We start from the raw sequence: 24,927 nt of genomic DNA, 5'->3' as shown, positions 1-24,927 counted from the left end.
TGCCAAGAGATTCAGATTATGGTCTGAGATGGCACAGTCAATCTTTAGTCTGAGGATTAACTGCACAGTATACATTTTCATTTTGCAGGGGATTTCATCATCTGTTACTCAGAACACACTACTCCATTACACGATAAATTTGCATTCACCCATTTTAAAACCGCTTAATAGGACTCAGGGTTCTGACAGTATTGGGCACAATGCCAGAGCCAACCCTTTATGGAGAACCAGTCTTATACAGAGAACATTCACGTACACCAGTGACAACAGGCAAATTTAGGCATTTTATACAGGCATGTTTTGAGGGTATGGGAAGAAAACCACTGGTTCAATACAGAATTGGCAAAGGTGTATTCTTTACTGAGAACAATATAGGATGTATTAGTTTCATAATGCTGTTTATAAAAGGTGGAGAAAACAACTAGGTTGAAAGAGCATGGTTGCCACAATGGCACCATACTGTATAAGTCGCAATAGACAAAACAAAGTATAACATAACAAAGGGACCAATATGGAAAGTCAAACACAGAATACAAACACAGTGAAAATGAAATATTTTAAATTGAGGTCAGCATTTCCGCTTGTTAGTTTTTTTTTGTTTTTTTTTTTAAATGAGTTATCTACTTATATTTGTTTCCAGATAACCAACTTTTGCCCTGTTTTAAACTTCTGGCACTTGAAAGTGGTAATCTAGACATGTACCAATATTTAACAGGTTCAACCTGTTCCCTACTAGTTGTATGGAAAGCTGTCTCTCTATCAGAGATTTTAAGCTCTTCAGAGGAAAAATACAGTATGTAATACATGGTTTAGTGTAAAAGGAATGTGCAGAATATGGAACCTAAGCTCAGTATTGTCATAACCTCCACTGTTTTGGTGGTCAGTCATCACAATTAGGCCACACTTTTTATGTGCTGCAAAACTACACTAAGGTCTTTGTATTTGAGAACTGTGTAACAACCAAAGCACCTACTGATTACCCTTTATTGGATACAACAGTTAAGACTAAAATACTGATAGCGTGTAATAAACTGATAAGTGGCTCCTGGGCTCAGGGTTCAACCATCACCCTATATGAGTTTGTACTGTACATGATGCCTGTGCCTCCCACCTCTGAAAGGCGAGCTTGTTACTTAATGGCAAACTGTCTTGTACCCAATGCTGCAAAGATCTGAACTCGATCAAGCATGTTTGAAAATGGGTGGATGTATTAAGTTAGGTGTTCCAGTGCCAATTTAAGGGGCACTTCTGTTGGACTAATCTTATTTAAGATGTGAAGACATATTAATGGAAGAGACTTGCCCTTACCATCAGTTTTGGAAACACTCTTAGCTATCTGATGTTCACACTTAGACTATTAAAAGCTGATGAACTTGTTGTGGGTGTAAATATTTGACTGGTTGTTTTCTTGCCTGTTAGCAGATTCAGAAAGAGACACCTATAAAAAAATGTAAATTTCAGTTTAGTGGCTCTTTGCTGTATGATAAGGCCCCTCGTGTAGAAGTAAGGTTTCCTTGCACTTAATAAGCAGTAATTATCTAAAAGAGTGGCAAAAGAAATACTTCTTGTTGTGCTTCATTTTACAGAAGGTAGCATCGTGCATTTTGCAGTTACTTTGCCAAGGCTTTACGTGAAAGCTTTGTGACCACTGGACAAGGCTTCTGCTTGCAAACATTTGCATATGGTTAATGTGGTTTTCTTTTGAGTTATTTATAATCCTTTACAGTAAGCAGCAGCGGGTGTGCTCTGTAAAATCTGACTCATTACTACCTTTAAGACTGCTCAGATCTTTCAGAAGCACTTTGTTCCAACAGTTCTGGTCTTGTACCTGTAATGTAAATCTGCTGCTTTAAAGAGAGCCCAGAATACAATTATCCATTTTCTTCTTTAATTGTTGAATAACAGAAATTGCTGCTAGTGTAATTTACATATAACATTTGCCTTTAATCATTTCAAGAGAGAGGTGGGCTTGTGTGCTTCATCTACAGAATTAATTATGCCAAGTAGTTTTGTTACTAATTAGCTGATCCTAAAAGGATCTTTATTTTAAATTAATTAGTTACCAAAGGAACAATCAACAGCACATTTATCTAATGGGAAGGGAATATCTATATTAAGAATGTTTCACTTATCCTGTCGTAAGAAAGGGTAGATTATTTCTGGAGAAGAAGGAGAATGTGGTCATTTGAAGTCCGGTGAGTTAGATTTGCTTTTAGGAAGCTATTAGGCTGTAAAGATAATGTGGACCTTTGATTTGTTCTAACTCTCAGTTTCCTAACAGACTAAAGTAATCAGAGATATACAGTATACTTTGTTTGTGTTTTGATTAAAATGTCCATCATATTGCAAATTCAGCCATCTCTATCAACAACTGTTTGATTCGTGCTAGGGATCTTAAAATTGTCATAATGCCTTTTTTATATACGATTTTTAAGATGCAACTCTGATCAAAGATTAGACCGGTTATGCTCCAACTGTGAAGTTGATTCCCATGGCATCCTAATAAATGCTCTTCTCATTATGGTTTAGTAGATAGTAGCATTGTTAATTTTTAATTGAGGAATGTGTGTGTGAGAAATGTTGTGTGCAAAATGCGTGAGAACATGTTGTGGTCAAACTAATGGTTCCAATGAACTAGTAGTAGATTCTGAGAGATTTAAAAAAAAATCCTGTCATCTAAAATGGTGGAGTTAAATGATCCATACAGAATTGTTTAGTTTAATTCATCTCACGTCAGGTTGTCACTGACATACTGCTTCAGTGAATGAAATGCCTACATTAAAAAGAGAAAAGCAAAATCCTTTGTTCCGCATGAAGCCAAGAGGAGGCTGCTGCCAATGTATTATTTCATCCATATGTCACTTTGCTAGTGATGACTTAAAAGGTAAAAGAACAGAGAAGCACCTGAGTATGTTTTGGAAATGTAGTGAATACAGTGTAAAGGACACACTTCTTGGAAGAGCACTTTGGAAGCCGCACTGGAAACAAAAGTGATTAGTAGTCAGTGTAGAAACGGTCGATAGGGCTTTGCCTTTGTTTGCCTTTTGAAGTGGTAATTAAACTAAGTCATTATCTCCAACTCGCTTAGCCACAGAATCCAGGTTGAGAAAATATGTAAGAGACAACCTTGTCAGTGGCAGTTGTAATTGTTTCATTATAAAGCTTTCTAATAGTTTCATTGCTAATCCATTCTGTTTGAACACAGACACAGCATGCAAGTTGCATATATTTATGGCAGGAAAAGAAATTGGGTATTTGAGTATCAGGATTAAGACTGAAATATTCTCTTATACTGAAGTGTTTGGAGTAAATTGTTCATTTGATAACAGAGGGAGAGAAAATACTGTTGAAATATTTGTTAAAAAAAAAAAAAAAAATTTTGACTAATCAAAATATTTATCACTCTCCTTCAAATTATAAGTGAAAGCTTGATGTAAGTCAAGGATAATGAAGTGTGTTTGTATTATGTGACTTACTGGCAGATATTTAACTGCAAGTACCAAGGAAAACTAAAGATGGTATCTTTCCTCCTGTTTCTAGGTGATGAAGTAACCATTTACCCTGTTTTAGAAATTGACCAGAAAGATATTGTGGACACTAATGGTGCTGGAGATGCATTTGTTGGAGGTATGTTCAATGTGAAGGTGACTCTGTTTGTTAAAATTAAGTGCCAACAAAATAATGTCATTAAAGAAATTAATTTTGTGAGTGTATTAGCCACTGTTTAAGATTCACCCTGAAACGTTAAGGATTCCTGCACGATGCAGGATGTTTAAACCATAATTTCTTTCTTTGCTAAGATGAGACATCAAGATCTATCAGCTTACGCCAGCCATCTGTCCACTTTCAAACCCACTTAATTAAACTATAGGGTTACAGAGGGCCAGGAACGTTGGGCTAAAGACAGGAATCTACCCTTAAGCAGGCACCACATTTGATTGGTATACTCATACATACTAGCCATTTTAGAGTTGCCAGTTAACACAGCTAAACACATGGAAATTTCAAATCAACAAAGATCATGCTATGATTCAAACTCAGGCTCTCTAAGGCTCTGGTGCCACTGTGCTGTTTACCAGTTATTACAGTATGCATATGTTAGGTTCAATTCTAAAATCCAGAGGATTTGCCTTTTTAAGTAGACTGTAATTAAGATGTGTTTTGGTGTGTTCAAATTATTCAGCTGAAGTGTGTCAAGAAACACTACTGGAGCTCCTTTAAACCAACAGCAATACATCTGCGTAATGCCTCACTATGACTGTGATAGCCAAGTCAGAACTTATCTTTCTTAAGAGTTTTCTTGCTTTATAGTTATTCCAGTGTGTGTTCAGACCAAAGTAAATGTGCTTATTTATTTATTTAGCTTCCCACTGGGAACAAATTTAGTTCTGTCCATCTATAAAGTTCTGTCTTTCTATTCGTTGATAAAGTGCAATAGCTTTAATACAACACTGAATTTGAGCACAAGACTTCGGAGTCTTTTTGAGGTAGCAGTGCTAGCTAGTGTGTTATTACGTTTCCCAGTCTAAAGACACATGGAGTCAATGCTAATGCAGCAGACTCTACAAAGCTCTCCTGCTGAACTTCAACATCCCACACAGAAGGTCTTACTGTACATCCTTTAGGGCCTCCATGATGTGTACATACATTTCTATTAAGTCTTTCTGGTACATGACCTGCATAATGGTTCAGAATCCAAAGAGAGAGCCATCCCTTTTGTTTAAGCTATACTTCTGATCAAACAATCTCTTCTGACATCAGCAATTTACTTTTTTCCCCTTGTACTGAAATTCAGGATTCACACACACACCTACCCCCAAATCTAAAATGTTGGACTTGGGGCCCGTTTGTCTGATGTGTAAAATGGTAACAAAAGAAAAAAAGGAGTGAATATATTATTACATGAAAATAAAAGCAGTTGCATGCTTTCATGTGTTTTTGTGTTCCAAATAAATTGTCTGTTGCTGTCACAAATTACAGTTTTAGACCCAATGTTAGGCAAAGTAATCACACTGCTTGATGCCATATTGACTGCCAAGGAGAGAATTTAACAAGGTGCAGAGTGATCGAAAGCCAAAAAAAGGCTAAAACAACCCGTGAATCATCTATATATTTCTTTTTTAAGCTCTTTCTATGGCTCTGTTTCTTAAATATTTAAAGTCCTTTTTAGCTGTTTTCGTTTTCTCTTTCAGCTTATCTTTATACTTTTTACCTTTGCAATTTCTCTTGTTTCTCTTAGGATTGATTTAAATACAGTGGTACAGCCCAATAAAATGTATTATTTTTCTTAACACTGTAACTGAGAGACATTTTTCTTGCCTTCTTCATTTCTCTGCCTTAGTTGTTACTGCTTTAGTAGAGAGCATCTACTTTGTAATCTTGTCACTGCTGTGTGTACTTCAAATACTGAGAAGTGCAGTCCTCACAACAATGAACAAAAACCTGAGCTGATGATTATGTGGCTGTGTTCCATGACCCAAAGCAAAGAGCAGGCAAGCTTAAAAGAAATTAACTTGCGGTTCAATGACAAATATTAAAATGACTATAGTGTCAATTGACTATATGGCTTTATTACAATGTGTTTAATACCTTTTTTCTGCTCTGTCAATAATCAATGAAAACGTCCTTAAATCAGCTTAGTCCAGTTTAGGGTTGTAGAGTAGCAGAAGCCAATCCCATCAGTATGGTGCTCAAGGTAGGAACCATCCCTGGACAGGGCAGCAGTCCATGTAGAGCCCAGACATCCCTGGGGCCCAATTTAGAGTCACCAGTTAACCCCATAAGCACATCTTTGGGATTTGTAAAGAAAACCTGAGTACACTGTGAAAAACATGGGGAGGACATGCAAACATGCATATGGTCAAAACTGGGCTTCATACTCAATGCTCGGTTCGTTAAGACAATATTCTCAACTTCTGTGTCACCCTGGAGGGAACCAATATTATTCAGTTGTAAAAAAGAAAAATTTGAAAGCCACTAAGGACATTTTCTGTGATGGACTGAACCCTGTCAGGGGGTACTGTCTGCCTCATGCCTAGAGATTGAGGGAATAGGCTCAAGCCCCAGCCCCCTGCCACCCTGGATTGGATTAACTAGGTTGAGAGTGTATGTTAGAAAATGATATCATAAAAAAGTGAAAAAGTCATTGCGAAATGTTGAAGAAAATACTGCAGCATTCCATTAGGCTGAGTGCAGGATTATTAGCTGTCAAGACGATGGCTGCTCTTGAGGCTTTAGCAGGAGGTTTGTGAAATACTGATAGAATACTTCCTTGTCACTCAAGTAAGATAATTCATTATTCAATTAAAGCTCCATGTCTTCTGTCTAACAGGAAAAGCGCTGGTAGAACTTTTCATTATTTTTAATAATTAAGTTCTCTTCAGTTGGGGTTTGTTTCTACAGAAAATTGGCAAGCATTGCTGCTGAAAAACTGTATCATATACAGAAAAGGCCTGCATACATTTGAATATCATGTATATAATACATCTATTGTACATATATGATGTTTTTTATAATGTGTTTATATTTTACAGTAGTAGTTATTAAGGCTCCATTCTGCAAGCTGTTTTGTTTTGCATGTGGAATGCCTAATACAGTTATGATAGTACATAAATGTGAGAAATTAATAGAATGCTATTGATATGTCTATGAGCTGGAGTTATACTTGTCAACTCCCAGCTAAGTATTTCTGCAGGAGTAAGTCAGACATGTAAACTAATAAAGAACAATGCAGATAGACAGTGAAGGTAAGATTCACTATGTAATCAGTTTAAATTAACGAATACAGAAGACAGCAATGGAAAATTTAATGGAAGATTGAAAATATGTTATTATGCTTCCAGATAATAAAATAATATAAAAATAAATGTACATCTTAACACCGAATAATTGATATAATTAAAGACTGTATGGTGTGAATATTTTTTGTGTGATAAATCTGGATAACTGGTATAATAAGAACCATTTTACTCTAATTGCCAAAAAGACCAAAGAAATGATATTGTATTTGACTTTTAAGAGGCAGAAAATTGCGTGTCCATTGTTCTGGGGAAGGAGTTAGAAATAGTTACCAAATATAAATAATTTGGAACAAACTAGATAATAATCATTTTCAAATACAAAAAACATATACAGGGTACTCCGAATGTAATCGTTAGTTATTTCTTTTCCATAATCTCAGACTGTTTAAAGTGGACAAGGACCTCAATATTGTTTTAGTGAAGTGTGATCCAGTCCATCATCACTTTCAATTTCATCTCCTAGTTTAGTAGTCTGACAAACCAAACCTTTAAAAAGCTCCAGCAGATAAACAAACTTGCCCCTAAAGTTATTGAGACTGACATAGATGATGTGGTAAGTGTGCGTCAGAGGGCAATGTTTAGAAAATTAAAAACTACCTCAACTGATGACAGTCACCCATTACAAGCAGAACTTCAGTAAATCAGGGAGAATGGTCACTTTAAAGACCCACACAAATTGTTTCAGAAAATTCCTTTCTTCCCAGTGCCATATATCTTTTTAATAACGAATATCAGAGATAACAAATTTTTAATAATTCCATGAGTGTATAAGTTTTTATGTGTATCATGTAATCATTTTAGGTAAAAATGCGTTATTAAATTGCTGGAACTAGTTGGCAAATAATATTTTTCAAATGATATAAACGTTTTAGAATTTCTGTACCAGCTTTTAATCTGTCTTGTCTGTATTTGTTTGCTTTATTTCATTACTGTCTATAGTCGTTTCCTCCAGGTGCTCCATTCTTCTCCCACCGTCCAAAGACATTAGGAGAAGTGGTGTTGCTAAACTGGCCCACATGTATGTTATGTTCAACCCCTGTGAAGGACTGGTGCCTGTCCAGGTCATGTTCCTGGCTTGTGCCCAATGATTGCTGGGATAGGCTTCAGCTTCCACACGACCCTGCCCTGCATAAGCAGGTTAGGAAAATGAATTAATGGATGGATATATTTGTGTATCAGAAACATAAGAAATATCAAGATGAAAGGATACAAGCAGGAATTGATCCATGAAGCCCCTGACTGCAGTCTGACATACCACCATCTGCACTACTATAGACCTGTACTAAGATCGCCCTTTCTGTCTGTTTATGTAGAACATCATCAAGGTTTTCTCAGATTTATCTAGATTAAATGAGTTTTTCCATGAGGTTGGAGTCTTAGGTCTCCGGTCCATGAGAATGATCCATTTGTGAAAACACTTTACCTTATGTAGTCTACAAATGGCCAAAAATTGATTGCCATTCAGTGACTCATGTTACTTTATACCACATATAAATATGTATAACCTGTATATATAAATGATTGTGTATTTATATTTAGTTTTACTACTCGCTCAGTCCTCCAAAACTCTGTTCCTACCCACATCACTGTGATTTGTCATCTCCACACATCCAGCCTGCACCTAAAATCTTCTGACTCTGCCAGCCTTGTTTGTCATTTACTTGCATGTGCTCTAACATTGCCACTCCATTTTCTCATGCCATTCACCAAATTTAGTGTGCTTTCTTACCACACTTCACGTCTGCTGACTCTGTTCCCTCTTTTGTGTTTTTGTCTTTTCTGTAAAATCTGTTTCATTCTTTGCAATCAGTGTTTTGAAGTTGCATCCTCCTATCTATACTTTTCAATAATTTTCATTACTTGAATTATACTAGTTTGTAGTCATTCTTATGTATATAATATTTGAAACACTGACTATGTGCTGGTGAAGTGCATAAAATAAATGATTTTTTTTTTGGAAGAAAGGAATTAGGAATTGTGAATATTAACAGAAAATGACAACTAAGCATTAAGTGGTTTTATGTTGTAAGGTATGCAAAACATTGACAGTTGCCACTGCAGGGAGAGTGCTTCAGTAGTGTAGCAACATAGAGAAGTATGATTGAAAATTAGCTGTGCATACACACAGGGTGTAAAACAAGCAAACATAAGAGTTTCTGCGGACAGTACAGTCATGAAGGTGATGGCATCACAGGTAACTGAGTCAAGCTGTGACCAATAAATTAAATATTAGCAGCAGTGTCAGGGAAGACTTTCAGTTTCTTGTATAATTCTCCAGAGTTAATCTCATAGAGCTGCTGTAGTGGTAGAAACAGAGACAACTGGCGGTACTGTGAGTTGAAGTGGGATGTGATGACGAGAGGGGCAGAACACAATATACTAATATGCACCAGCAACATCAAGCTCAGAAGCTATTCGTGGCTGTGGGGAATGGTTGCCTCATTGTCAAGGTTATCTATGAACTTCCCCTGACTAGGGAATCCATTCCCGGACGGATTTATCCATTCCCGGGAATTTGGGAATCCCGCATTTCATTCCCGGGGCTCCCGGGCATCTCGCATGTGAACGGTTTTAGAACGACCGACACTTATTTTTAATAAAACTACTGCAATATGTTGACACAAATAAAAGACTAACCTTATCTACAAGTAGTTCATGCTGTCATATAAGTACATGTATCTTTAGCTGCGGTAATAAGAGCGTAGAAAGCACAATGTCCTCACAGGTGACGCAGTGGTAGTGCTGCTGCTTTGCTGTAAGAAGACTGTGGAAGATTGTGGGTTCGCTTCCCCCGGTTTCTCCCTGTGTGGATAGTGCGCTTTGAGTACTGAGAAAAGCGCTATATAAATGTAATTTATCATTATTATTATTATTAACGTGTCCAGCGTGTGGTCGTCCAAGCAAGAGCGCACCTTCATGCAGAAGTACGCCAGCAGCTGAGAAAGCACGCTCTGCCTCCACTGAAGTAGGCGGCACAATCATCAGATACTGATACACTTGTTCTAAACAACGCCCGCGCTTGCCGTTGCTCTGAAACACCGCCATTTCAGCTTTTACTAATGCATCCAGTTTCATGTCATCATTCTGTGATGGCAAGTTTCTTGGCACAGATAATGCGGATGCAACAGACTGACGCATTGCAATTTCAAGTTGCTGTTCAAAGCTGTTGTCTGATGAAGTGCAAGCTGCAGCAATGGCGCCACCTTAATTATTTTCAACTATAACTCTGTTATTTCTCAATCGATTTTTACACTTTTACACGCTATACTGTATATGCGAGCTTGGCTGTTCCCGTTTTCCCGGGAATTACAGCAGTTTCCCCTGACCAGTGATTTCTTAAATTGTTTTTTCCATAAGGATGATTGTTTGTCTTGGGTCATATACTCCCAATCCAGTCTGTGTATTGCTTTGTCTACAGACTTCGACCACCTCATACATTACATGCATACTTGCAGATAAGGTGACTGAAAGTTTTACAAGCATGACTAAATCGCAGCTAATTGCAAGTTTGGTGCAAACTTGGATTTTTGTTCAAAGATGTGACAAAGTATTTACCTTGTCTGATTATTAATATATTTTCATAGTGAAATTGGGCACATTTTTTAATGGTCATTTACTATATATACAGAAGAATCAGATAGCTTTTCTCATGTGTTTGGATGAAATATTGTCAGTAATATAGTCTTCAGGAGTGAAAAGGTATTTTCTCTAAATGTCCACTTACCCCAGTTTATAATCAAAGGCAGATACTTGAATATGTCCTGCATCTCCAAAGATGCTTAGGTTATGTTAATTCACAATTCTAAATTGAATGTTCATAAGTGAAACTGTGATGGCCTAACGTCCAGAGATGATTACTACGTGTCTCCAGTGCAGCCCTGGTTTTAGTTAAGCAGAGTGTTGTGTGATGTTTATTGGTATGGTATGGGGGGTACTTTAAGTGGCAATCAGGCCTAATTTAGACCAGTTCATGTTAATTTAAGCCTGACTACCTTTATGCCCTTACCATTACAATAAAAGTTGCCACATCATTTCTACAGGTACATAATACAAATTAAAGGTTATAAAGAAAATTTCCAGACAACATTGGAACCCATATTTTTCAGATAAACGTAAAGTTGCAGAATGATTACTCTTTCTTAGAGCTAGGTGCCATGCCACTGTCTCTTTAAAAGCAGTGTGCCAGGTTTTTTTGTGAAGTCAAAAAGGACTACAGAAGAACAATTAGGGAACTGCAGTATTGTGTTGCCAATCCTAAGGTCAAAGTTCATTGCTTTATCATTAAAAAGGTGGGGGGAGTGGGTCAGTAAAAGAGCAGCATTGCAGAACTCAGCACTTACCTCATATTTGCCAAGATGCACCTCAGTTAAGATTGTGACCTGCACTGGGCAGTTTTGAAAAATCCCTGAACTCAGAATTCTGTGAGGAGACAAAAGTGGATAACATTGATTTATTAAATAAATAATAAATTTAAGCCGAGACAATTAAGGTAGAACTTCAAGTAGCAACATATAGGGTAACATAATAAATGTGTTCTAGGACTTGGCTAACTGTTCCTGTCTCTGCCTAACACATGTGCCTCATGCACTTACCTACCACAAACACATACTCACATTTTCCCTTCTCATTTCCAACATCTTCTCCTCACTCTACGTGTTCTCTTTTCCTCAATCTAGTTGATCCCTTGTCCAGCAATCTTTATGATTTAAAGTTCAGAGGCCCTCTGGTCGCACTGGGCCTTTAAGCTCAGTTCAGAAATTGTTTCCAGATTTTCTCCAGAGTCAGGAATAATCTAGGAATTGTCTGAGGCCATCCTCTTAGAGTTCCCAAGTGGCCCAAGTTATCCCTGCAGTCCTAGACCGCAACCTTTATTAAATGGCCATGGAACCCCAAGTTACCTGTCTGTTATTGTGGTTTTTGGGAGCCAATTATATAAGAGCGGGCCTTTGTGCTGTCCTTCCATTATACCAGTCCTATGTTGTAACTTCCTTTCATCAAAGCCCTGACCTATTACCTTTATTTCCACAAGATTAACATTTCTCAAATAATGCTTTATGTATACATGGGTCAAAATGTTTGGCTGGCGTGGACTATGGTGCTTTACGTCAGTAGAAGATGTAACCCTGTTTTACATAGTGAGAATCTGTATTGATTTGTGTTGCTGCTTTGGGACCTGAATGACTTGCCATCATTGAAGGAATCATGAATTCCACTCTTTGTCAAAGGATACTTCTGAAGACTGTGTGGCAGAAAGACAAGAGCGTCATAATTGCTTTAAGAAGTAAGAAATGTAACGTTTTTAAATGCCCTTGTCAAAATCCATTCCCAGATTTAGCTCAGGAGTTTTGACAGGACCTGAAGTAAACTGTTCATGCTCACAAAATTACAAATATCAGTGTATTAAAGAACAACTGCAAAAAAAAAGAAATGTTTGGCTGTAGTTATTGCTGCTGAGGTTGGCAATTGGTTATTGTTAGAGGGGCAATTACTTTTTTGTATCAGATTTTGGGTGTTACATAACTATATTTAAAACATTAAAGACAAAACTACATTTTGTGTTACTGGTTCATTTGGGTACCCTTTTATTATTAGTTTTAGGTTGACTGCTAACATTCAGTGTGAAAAGTAATCAATAAGGTGTCAAGTGCTTTATTATGGTAGTCATGGTGGATGCTAGTCTTGGGTAAGGTACTGTTAGAAAAACTGTGTTAGAAAGAGCCATTTCAGGCTGTAGTTAAAGTTGTTGAGTTTCTTACTGATAAGAGGCATCTATTATGTGGACAGGAAGACCTGTTGGGGATGCGATATGTGACATTTACCTAAACATCTACAAGTTATTGCACAGTTTGAAATGTGGGCCAAATGAAGCTGCCCTACATGACATCGTCTTCTTAAGAATTGGTTTTCTTAATGAGTTAGAAAACAAAACAATGATTTAAATTGAAAGATAGTAGGTTATTAACATAACACCTTGGGCCTCAAGTATAATGCAGTGACACTATAACATGGTGTACGGACAAAAGTGGAAATAATGCGTACACACAAAAAAATCCACATGCATAAATCTGTGTGTACACCAAGTTCCATGCACTTCCCCATTACAAATCCCAATGAACATGAAATTTAACGCATGTGCACGTGCCTACAGCCCCACCCTGACTCCTCCCAAAATTTTGCATATGCAGATCAATATAAATATCACCTTCCATTCAGTGTTTGGTTAAAAAACAGTGGAAAAGGCATGTGGAAAAAAAGAAGAATTTCAGCGAATGCAAAGTGTACTCCTGGGCGCTAGCTCCACACACACCTCTGCCTCGAAACTGCTGGGAGGCCATCTAGCTATGTGCTGACGTACTGTTCTGGAGTCACAAAATGCCATAGTGGATGCTGTAAGAGATGTGGCCAATGAACTAAGGAATATAAGGGCTGTATTATGTGATATTGACCAAAATTTAAATGAATTGGTTAAAAAATAAATGCTACATCTGATTACCTGTTTTTACATTCAGCAAATTACATGCAAACGAAATTGTAACGCTGTCCGATCTGGCTGATCATATGGTGGGTCAGATTCATCAAAATGTGTCTGTTCAGGTATATTCTTACACACTGTGACACACTTTCTGTGCACTATAGAGCAGCGCATTAATAGAGTGGAAATGCTTTCTGTTTACATAAGCAAATTCATTCTCTGAAGGTGCCTTTATAGAGTTGCAACAGCATCAAGCGCCACAATGGACTGTTTCTCTGCTCTGTACTTTGAGGTGACTCTCTATTCTTAGATGGACTGTTTGCCTTTTGCTGGCATCAGTTCAGCATACAGCTCTAAGAGGACAGATCTTGGAAATTGAAATCTACTTAGTAGCCAATCATCATTATCTGTAAATACTCTTTTAATTTTTCCATTTGCGATGTCTTTCAACAACACTAAAGCATCCATGGTAGTTTGGCCATTCTGTGTGTCATTATATTGTTACAGAATCATTACAATCAAGTGATTTAAATGTGTAAATGATGTACAGTTAATTTTGGTGTATTTGATAAAACCCGCATCATAGATGTGAATCTCAAAAAGAAAAGAAGACCACAAAAACAGTAGCACTGCTTTGACGCTGGGTGCCGCCAGTTTGCAAAACAAAACAGAACAGAAAAGTGCATACGCTAGGGGGGACCCTGCTATGAAATTGTGCATGGATTTATGGCAAGTTTAGTTTTTATACATCTCGAAGTGTGCATGCAAACAGACATACGCAGCATTTTTTTGTGTATGCACCGTTTATACATAAGGCCCCTGGTCACCACCATTTTGTCAATGATCAGGGCAGAGTAAACAAATAATTAATTGATTTTAAAAGTTCTCAAAGTTCTTTACAAGGATTAAAAGAAAGAATTATAATTACAAAATACAATAAATAAAAACAGACAGCATAATTAGACAAATAGATTAAACGAAAATTGATGTGTTCCTGACAGAATTAGACATGAACTTAAATTTCATTCAAATACACAGTCTTCAAATCCCTCATAGTTACAGTGTTAGATGTTTGAGATTGGTGCTATGGTCAGATGGCCAGGGAATAGAACAAAACAAGAATTCCAACCGACAAGAAGTTGGAGATCCAGTTGGTGGTCTCAGGCAGCTGAAGCCTAACTTTTCGCCATCAGGCAGGAACCAACCCCAGATGGGGCACTATTCCATTGTACAGCTTCCTCTGTTGCATCTCATAGTAAAACATGGAGTTGTACTATAGAATTGTGCCAGTGTAATATGAGAGGCTTCGGAAATGTTGTCGTTTGACACTTAGTGGCATGGCCTTAGGCCATCTGTCAAACGTAAGAAAGCAGACAATGTGCAAATGAAAGCTCTGTATGTTATTGTGCTCTACACATTCAAGGCTTTTAAAAGCAGCATGAATTTACTGAGTATAGTGTGAATGCTGGATTGTTTCATGCTCATGTTTTTAGAATTTCTGGTAGAGCAGCACGCTGAATTTGAAAAACGTGTTTAACGTGTGGTTTATCCATACTGAATGACAAATGGAAAACTAGTTTCTGGTGAGTCAATGGACAATGACATTTTACTCAGTGATGTTATAATCAAGAGGATGAAAACAAACCTATCACTACCTCCTGTTACTGGTGGGCATCTTCTTCCCTTTTCACTAAATAACTGTAACGGTTATGAGCATTTTCTATATAGTGAATGTAAAAAGAACTGAGGAAGTCATTGCATCAGAAATGGCTGTTAGAGTTTTTCTTCATAGCTGTTGATTATGAGCTTATGAAGGCGTTAGACTTTGAGAGCTTATAAGAACAGACTCAATGCGGAAGTACTGCTTATACAAAGATATTAGCTTTAGTTTTTCACAAGCTTTTTGTATCATTATCTCAATTGTTTTCCTATATAGTTTAAGATATTGGTCTGTCTACTGAACCTGCTTCTTCCAGTACAGAGGCACTAGGAAATGGAGTCAATGGGGTAGCACTGAGCACAAAGCAGGAACCACTTTGGCTGGGGTGCAGTCCATTTAAGTTGTAGTAGATTGTTTTGTTGTTGTTGGTTTTTCGTTATACTGTGGCGTGTTTTGGTTGTATGAGCTGGTCCTGTTTAAAGGTTCATCCTAAATCTAGTGATTTGTATTTGCATTTCCTCAGGGTGTCATTACTAGCATTTGCACAGTTATATTACCACTGTCATAAACAGCAGCTGAATGGCTGTCCTTGCCGACAGTACTTGTTTGTTTACTGTTGTGGTGATGTAGCCAGTTGTTATTGTCAACCTGCTATACGAATAAGAGATGTGTTGTTGACATGTGCCAGTTAGGCTGGCATGGGTGCTCTATGATGCGTGTTATAGGCTAATACCCACCACACCTTACATTTTAAATGTTGACTGCCTCCTTGTCTGTGATTATATTACAGTATACCCGTTTAACTACAAGGTCAGGATTTATAAAGATGGAGCTTTGGATTATTAAGGGTACACTTTATTTAACATTTAGATTTAGAAGAAATCATCGTGGGACACTGGTTAGCATTTCTGCTGTCTCACATTTCAAGAGTCCTGGGTTCAAGTTTTGGTCAAGTTGGCCCTCCATAGATATCTGCAGTATCTCCCCATGTCTGCATGGATTGCTCTGCCAGTTCTCTGGTTTTACTCCCACATGATCAGTTAGGTTAGTTAGTTGCTCCTTGCCCCCGATGCTGGATGCTGGCAATTGATAGATAAAGGATATATAGTGGGCATTTCCTTATCTTAGTACTACATTCTGAAGGGGTACCCATTAGATCCTGTCTGGGGGGGATTTGTCTTCAGTCCTCTCACAGTCCTGTTAAACTAACATTATGTAATTGTGGGTGTTGTGCATTGGTGTATCCTGTGATCATATTGGGGTTTTTAAGCTTTCTGTTGCAAAAATAGACTCCCGACAACCCCCACCCACCCATGACTGAAAAAAAGTGATTTTGGAAAATTTTGATCAGTAATTAATACACTAAAAATACAGAGAAAACCAATTTTAATATATAAAGTACATTGATACCAGTTTTAAAATCAGTGTTATGGCAGAAGTCATAAATTTGTGATCCACTTCTACAGCACAGTGTATTGACAAGTTACAGTGACATTTATTTTTCTTTTTTAATGCTTAGCTTTCTGTTTTTAAAAGTTCTCATCATCATCTCCAAATTTCCTATTGACTGATTTGCTTGTTAGGCGTTCATTGAAAACACAGAGTGACGTGGCTCTGCTTTTCAATTCCCTCAGTTTGTCTTCTTCAAATGAAGATATCTCAGACAGTCCTTTTTCATCGCAGCTCCTTCACTGTCAGATTGCTTTGCATTTTTTAACACTAAAAGTATTATTTGTCATTCAGTTTGATCTGCCAGGATATTTTTTTTCTTCAGTTTGTGGCTCAGTAACCAAGTCAGTGTGAGGAATTTTGGTTTTCCTTACAGGATGCCGAAGCTTTATTGTAGCCCAAGACAGATTTGTGGTTTGTGAATATTCCAGCATGTGACCTCTTATATTTTACCACAACTGGGATTTCCTTTTTTGTCGTTTTGGTCACAGTATTCAGCAGACAAATAGAAGGCCACTGACTACAGAATACATCAGAGAAATGTGCACGCTGTCAGTAGCAGCTTCAAAAACTGAAATCTCAAAAAAAAAAAAAAAAATTATTAACAGTCCGAAGAATACACACTACTGTTATACATGGAGACATTTTACTTTGGCTGTGTATTTCATTGTTTTTGACACTTGATGTTCTCTGAATACTTAAGGCACAGTAGTCCATCATTATCAGACTCATTGAATCTAGTTTTTTGTCACTGGGGGCTGGAGCCTATCCTGGGACCATCTGAGGCAAGGCAGGAATCAACTTTGAAAAAGGTCAATAGCCCAATTCCATATCACTTTATTGCCACACTGGGCAAATTTAGAGTCACCGGTTAACTTGACATCGAAGTGGTGGGGTGGGAGGTTTTAAGGGGGTTTGAAACCATAAGCACATGAAGAAAGCTCCACAAAGGAACAAAGGCAAATGAAAACACCACAGGACCCAGAGCATTGAGACTAAAACTTAGACCTCCGTAAGGCAGCACTTAAAACGTGGAACAAAACCTTCTCAAACCTGCTTAATTTATTTCAAGGTTGCTAGAATTGTAGCCCATCCTGACTGCACTAGGCACAAGGGAATCAACCTTGCACCAAAGTTTTTTTAGTTCAACATTCTTTTAATTAGTTTTTTTTATTCTGCTTTTACCTATCATTTCATTTTCAGTTTAGTTTTATGAAGTTTTGAACATTTCTATTTTAGTTCAAATTTCTGGAGACTTGATTTTTTTGAGAGAATCATTTTAAGTTTTGATGACTGAGAAATGCATGTAATGTCTCCATGAGGCTAGGATTGTAGAATAGACACAGCGAGTCTCTTTTTCCTCCAGCCATCTATTGCATTATCATCCGAGACATTTTGTAAAATGTCATACTCACATTATTGCAGTGTCCATGTCCTCAAGGAGCAGGCTATTTATTTTTAAACTTTAAAGTACTTCACTGGTACTTTGTGTCCCAGCATTCTAGACGTTCCTGATTTAATGAATAAGCTCTTGAGTTCGATCAACTAGTATGTCGTGGCAGCAGCTAAAAGTAAAACTTTTTTTGAACAATGTAGAATGTTTTTTTACCTTCTGTGGTAGGTTTTTGTAGTGTGTCACAGTCCCCAACCTCTTTATAGTCATCTTTGTGAAAGCAGTTTATATGAATTTTTAACTTAGTTCAGTTCTTTCTCTTTAATTTTTCTTCATAAAAATGTCTGTCTACTTCAGTAATACATTTTTCTTGTTACTATCTTAGTTATATTCACAGTACTCCCAGAAAATCCTTTCCCATTTACAAATAGTTCCTTGGTGTGTGTCTGTGATTAAACAAATGTTCCTTCTAGCTAGATGATGACCGTTGTGCTCATTAGGCTACATGTGGTGAGCAGCCAGTTAGTGAAAAAGGAAGTACAGTCAAAGGTAGGAAAAAAACAAATTGGTGTTTTTAAAAAAAACAGAAAAAAAAGTTTGTTTCCATCCATTTTTTATTTTAGTTTGTTTTGAAATATGAGGTTTTAATTTCCCTGTAGTTTTTATTTTTCATTATGCATTTAGTTTTTTTTTTTTAATTTGATTAACAATTTATCTCAAGTTTTAGTAATAGTTCTTGCTAATGATAACAACCTTACCAGGCACCAGTCCTTCACAGTGCCAATTTATGCACACTCTCACATTCACGCTCAAACAGGGCCAATTTGGAATCACTAGTTAACCCAACACAGGCCTCTAGGGGTATGGGAGGAAGACCCTGGAGAAAAAGCTGAGTTTGTGATGCAGCAGTGCAGCACTGCCTGGCCACCATGCCATCCACTCTTTAAGCTTAAAAGGAATGTTACTTCAAGAAACTGCACTCAAAATAAGCCATTTTCTGCTAAATTATTTATGTATTTTATTGTTCTTGAAAGGTGCCAGCATGATGGTAAAGTGCTTAGCACTGTTGCCACATAGCTCCAGAAGTCCTGTTGAAATCCTGGCTTGGTCACTTTCTGTGTAAAGTTTTACCAGTTATCCCGGTTTCTGTGAATTTTTCTTCCACATCTCAAAAACATGTACAGCAGTATGTTAGGCTAATTAAGTAAAAGGCATCTTCAGGCCCCGACCATGCACCGGGCCATCCTAGGGCATTTGAAGTTACTGCGTGACACTTAACCAGAATGGCAGGTGTGGGTGTGTGAAACAAGTGGGCAGGCACCCTATCCAGGGTTGGGTCCTTCTTTGCACCTGATATTGCAGGGTGGGTAGGCTCTGCCTCTTCACAACCTCATTATTTTATGGACTCACGCAAGTGTAATTTATACACAAACATGTTTGGTCATTAGTACTGTACTGTATTAACTAAACTGTTAGTTGTTCATTTTAGACTTTTTATGTTTTGTTTTCTCACACTATCTAGTCTAGTATCCTCTTAAATGAGAAGGCAACTTCTGCTTCAACATCCTATCCTGCCAGATTATTCTGTCATCTTCATAACAAAGTCCCTTTGTTAACTGCATGTGGCACTTTACATATCTTTACTGGAGGCCAAGCTGAATTGTCTGATCCTAAAATCTAGCCAAATTTTTCTGACATATTTTGCTGTCTTTTCATTGTTTGTTATCCTCACTGTTGTAGTGTCATCAGCACAGATTTATTCACAATATCTAATGGAATTTAGGACTGTCCTGAAGATTCCATTAATGACCTCACTCTCAATCGAAGTATACTGCTCTTATAAATAAGCAGTGTTAATGCGTTTACAATATGTGTAGGGTTATACTGATTTGGAAATTTTAAAAGGAGACGACAGCTCACACATATCGGTTAATATGTCTGTTCCTTATCTGTTTGAGAACTGCTGAAGCCATTCAAACCAAACCTTATGTGAACTTCCTTTGGGACTTGAGAAATGTCATGGGCTGAAATTGCCCTCACTTCCCCTTTTGATCCCAAGTGGATGTGATGCTGTGGAGGATAGGAAACAATAAGGAGATCAGCAGATCAGAGTGGAAGGATTACTTCTGAGGTGTTGGCCCGTTGTAAGCGTGTTAATGAAACAAACAGCCAATCTCTTGCACTCCAAGCTCGGTATCACTGACCTCACTTATACGCTTCAGGGTCTCAAGTGTAACAGAGAGAATGTCCTTAGGGCTCAGTCAGGGTCTCTGGTTGCTAATTTGATCATACATTCCATTCATACATGTTATTTCCTATGCATCCGTGCTGCTCGTATCCAGTAGTCTTATTTGTAGGTTACTTTTCTGCCTGCCTCTTAAAAGGTTAAACATGCTTCCAGCTTGTTTCCTTTGTCTACCTGTATCTTGGGGCGCTACCATGTCTGTGCCATTTGTATGAGGGCCTCGCTGAATTAAACAGTTTGGCTGCTCTCTTTTCTAATGGAAAAAAACACCAACAAAATTCTAAAACAAAACCGCAGACACGTGTTAATGATATTGTTATTATAGTGAAATATATACGTTAAAGAAATATTGATTAATTTTATCAGAGTGGTGGCTCTGAGGCTAGGGATCTGCACTGGCAATCAGAAGGTTGCCAGTTCGAATCCCGTAAAATGCCAAAAGGGACTCTGCTCTGTTGGGCCCTTAAGCAAGGCCCTTAACCTGCAATTGCTAAGCACTTTGAGTAGTGAGAAAAGCGCTATATAAATGCAAAGAAATTTTTTTTTCTCACTCATAAGACCCTAAAAAGAAGAAGAAGAAGCTGAACTGACTAGAAATACTGCTGTATCAGAGAGGAGAACCCTTAGGGTATCCACTCACAGCTTGAGGCTGCAGTATTTACACATGAAGAGCTCTAAATTTGTTGGCTCACAACATGACATGACATTCTTCAGCCTGCATAATCTAGTCCAAAGTCATGAAAGACCAGTTGCTATTTTAGTAGCAGTAAGCGTAATGCACTCTCTCCCCCACCCTGGCTGGGCCGCCAGTCCATTGCTGTACCCATACGTACACACGTATGCCCCCACTCACATGGCCAATTTGGAAACTCCGGTTAGCCTGACACAGACATTGTGACCTTGCATCTCTGCAAAGATCCTGGAGGGTTAAGCTGACTTAACCAAAAGGCAATTTCAGTTTTAATGTAGATGTAGGAGGCACACCCATACAAACACAGGGAGATCATGCAGGTTCCACACAGACATTGGGAAGGGTGTTAGATTTATGAGGCAGTAACTCTAACCACCAGGCCACAGTGACATCCTTAGACAAATCACAGTTGATTATTTTAGATCAGGGGTCTCCAACCTTTTTTCCCCTGAGAGCTACTTTAACAAAATGAAAATGGCCGAAAGCTACTCATGTTTTCTAACATTTATTCTCATAGCCTATTTCAACCCAAACAAACTGAATAAGCTTGTTTTGCCTGAACATTTACAAAATGTTGGTGTCCACGACTCACATTTTGCATTAAAACATCACAAAAAATATTTACGTCACCTGCAAGTGCATTTTGTATGTCTGTATGCATTTTCTAGTGTATCTCACACTACTGAATTAAAACATGAATGCTGTCAAAACAAAACAATGCAATTACAAATACACAGATATTACTTACTCATTTGTCATTTTGTTACATGTCACTGTTTCACTTCACAAGAGTATTCGCATGTCCATTTGCATGTGTGATGTGTTTTTAGTTAGTCTGATGACTGGCACTGCATGGAGTCAACAAGAGGGGTGTATGGTGGAGTGGAGCAACTTTGGTTCACTCTTATGGAGTCATTTAAATGTCCATCTGTCAGTCTTGTTCTCAACTTTGATTTCATGACATTCATGTCAGAAAAGGCAGACTACTCACAGAGGTATGCAGATCCAAACAAAGCAGACATTTTCAGAGCTGCTTGGTGAAGATTCTTATAGTTATCTGGCTCTACTAAGCTACAGAAATGCCGAGAATGCTGTTGAGACTTTAACTGCACATTATTTTGAAGGATTATGAATATATAATATATAAAATCCAATGTCAGTCTGTCTGTATGTCTCGTTCCTCTTTTCACGAGAGAACTACTTAACGGATTTAGATCGTTTTTTTTCTATAATTTGCTTGAACATTCTGGTTGAATTTGCAACTTCTCTCCTTTTGTTATGTATCGTAGTTCACTTGCGGCACCAATTTATTTGTGTGAATCCGATTGAAACGCAACTGGCCAAAGGGAGGGGTGGGGTGCCTCGGGGTGTGTTCCTCAACTCCGCTTAGCTAGCGAACGAGAGAACAATTGAATTCAACTTTGTTTAATATTTTAAATAAAGTGTTACTTAGGTCTTGATGAGTTTGAGTCTGGATATTCTCTTAAGTGTATGCCACATTGAAAAGATAGATTGCAGTTCAGATTGTGGATTGTGATTATGTGTTAAAAGGATCGTGATAGGATTTTTTGGAAAGATCGCCCACCCCTAATTTGACTAATCAAGTTTTCAAATTTATGTAGGATTCATTAACCTTTTGGCAAGCTACTTGGAAAGGGGTTGCGAGCGACGTGTTGGAGACCCCTGTTTTAGATATTATATAAGAATTAATTACCTTTCCTGCCTGCCTTTTGAATGAATGACTGTCAAATATATAAAATAAGCTAACATCACGGGGCTAATTAAAATGTTCAATACGAAAAATATACAGAATAATGTAATCAAAGTGACTGATATATATTGTAAAAAAATAATAAATTAGTACGATAAATATAAAATAATGAAATCACAGTAGCTAATATCTTTATCTAAACTTGTACTGCTTTCATTCTAAGAGCACCTTTCCAATGCTAATACACTTGACATATCGGAGTATAGCACCATTTTTTTAACAGCTAAACAACAGGCAAATGACATAACTTGCTCAGGGTCACACAGTGAGTCTCAGGCCGGAATTGCACCTGGCAGCACCTTCACCACTACAGCTCAGTGCCTTCTATTTTATGCTTTTTTCATTCTGTATGTTCAGTGACTAGAGTGAGAATTATTTTAACTAGCTTACTAATTACAAGTAAGAATCCTGAAAAAGAGAAGAGCATTCTGTCAGTCATATAGTTTTTACTCATCTACCCATTCATTTTCTGTTCAGCCATTGGTCTTTACTGCCTGTACCTAACCCAGGAAGAACCAAACCCTGCAGGCCACACTTACATTCATCCCCACTCAATTAACCTGACACACACAAGTCTTTAGCATGTGGGTAGAAGACCACTCAGCCATGGTACTGTGATACTACATGCTTGGGGGCAAGTGAAGCAACACAAGCCGACTTGGTGGAGTAATTAATTAGGACCTCTGCTGGCCGTTTTTTTCACACAATTCTTAAATCATGGCATGTGTTTCAGGCCATAACCTTTTAGTTACCATACCTGAAGGCTGTTCCTAATTTATTTCCCCTTTATCTGCAGGTTTCCTGTCCCAGCTTGTATACGAACGGCCCCTGGAGGAGTGCATTCGTGCTGGCCACTATTCAGCCAATGTCATCATCAGACGGGCTGGGTGTACATTCCCAGAGAAGCCAGAATTTCACTAAAAGCTGAGAATGAGTTCGGGAACAAGAGTCATCCCTGTTTCGAGGGGACAGCTGCCTCATCCTTTTACCACCAACCCCTATCTTTCTTTTTTTGCTTTTTAATTGAACCACACTTTCCCTCCAGTGCCTGCATTTTGACTTCTGTACTACTTTTCATCACATTCTGGTTAATTTCCGGTTCACAAAGGTGCATTTTGTGGATATTTTCTAATTACTTAATAGGAGACCTGGCATTATTTACAGCTCTCTTATTAAAAAGAAAAGTGTTACCTTAATAGCTTTATTAAGCAGATACAGTTAAATGTAATGTTCTTGTAATTGTATTTTAATATGTTGACTGACTATGTTTGCGGAATTTAAATGATACATTTTAGGCACAAATTCATGCGATCTCATGAATAATGCGAATGTGTCTATTTAAGTAATGTATTTTTACAGTTCAATTGTAATTACACGGTTGTGGCTGTTTTAAGGGAATTGTTTTATAATAATAAAATAACAAGAATTAAAAGAAAATTAAAGTTAAATGCAGAGATATTTATGCAGGATTTTATATCAAAACATACCAAAATAAATCTCGAAGCGCACAGGTTTCAAAACTTTATTTTTACTTTTTTTTTTTTTTTTTTTTTTTTTTGATGGTTCTGGACTTTTGGATGATATGGTCAGTGTGTGTTTCTGCAGGGATCAATTCTCTGTCTGTATTAGTTCAGTGCACTCTGCCATCTCAGACTTGAAGAATAAAAATGTCAACAACCCTACCTTGCCAGCTCTTCCTTTCTTAGTCACTCTGTTCATTTCCAGGGTCTGTGAATTCAGCTTCATGGTGGGATTGAGCACAACAGCTCCTCTGCTGCTGACTGAAGTGGCAGTCCAACAGCAAGATCACGCAGCTTTCGGCTGGATGAAATGTCAATGAATTCAGAACGCTGTGAGTCTTTAAATCTGCATTCTTAACCTGCTTGAGGGTCTTGTTTCCAGTTATAGGATTATATAAACATGCCTTATAAGGATTGTTACGTACAAGAAAATAAGGTTGCTATTTTAATAAGCTATAAAACATTGGATAAAGTTGGAAGAGTTAGTGGGCTCTGCGGTGGGTGGCACCCTGCCCAGGGTTGGTTCCTGCCTTGTGCCCTATGTTGGCTTGGATTGGCTCCAGCAGACCCCCGTGACCCTGTGTTCGGATTCAGCGGGTTGGAAAATGGATGGAGTTAGTGGGCTTGTTTGGACAAAAGATCAGAAAAACAGAAAGAAACCATATTGAGCTGCCAATTTAATTATAAGCTGCTGTAGAATATGACAAAGGAAAATTGACACAGCTGTTCCCTTAGTCCTCCCAATTGGTGACCTCCCATGTCCCAGCCTGGCCACCCTCAACCTGCCAAGTGTTAAGCAGTGCTAGCTGACAGCCTGACCATGATCTGGTTTGGAGGCAGCAGGAGCATTTTGAGTGCTCTGTCAGCCATGAATGTTAATGTGTCAACTAATGTAGACACCTGACATTAGGGAACATCTTTCTGAA

General features: G+C 37.9%; 1 protein-coding gene across 4 annotated transcripts in view; it reads left to right on the top strand.

Annotated features, from left to right (window-relative positions):
• Positions 1-24,163, top strand: part of LOC114647068 (adenosine kinase-like) — a 594,211-nt gene extending 570,048 nt beyond the window's left edge. For all 4 annotated transcript variants that reach the window (XM_028795583.2, XM_028795585.2, XM_028795582.2 and 1 more), the window contains 2 exons: positions 3,541-3,627; positions 23,278-24,163. In XM_028795583.2, the coding sequence (XP_028651416.1) occupies positions 3,541-3,627; positions 23,278-23,402 (212 nt within the window). In that variant the 3' untranslated portion in view covers positions 23,403-24,163. The remainder of the gene's footprint in view (positions 1-3,540; positions 3,628-23,277) is intronic.
• Positions 24,164-24,927: the final 764 nt, after the last annotated feature.

This window comes from Erpetoichthys calabaricus, chromosome 2, assembly GCF_900747795.2.
Source record: "Erpetoichthys calabaricus chromosome 2, fErpCal1.3, whole genome shotgun sequence".
Classification (NCBI taxonomy): domain Eukaryota; kingdom Metazoa; phylum Chordata; class Cladistia; order Polypteriformes; family Polypteridae; genus Erpetoichthys; species Erpetoichthys calabaricus.
This window is presented reverse-complemented; position numbering and strand designations above follow the sequence as displayed.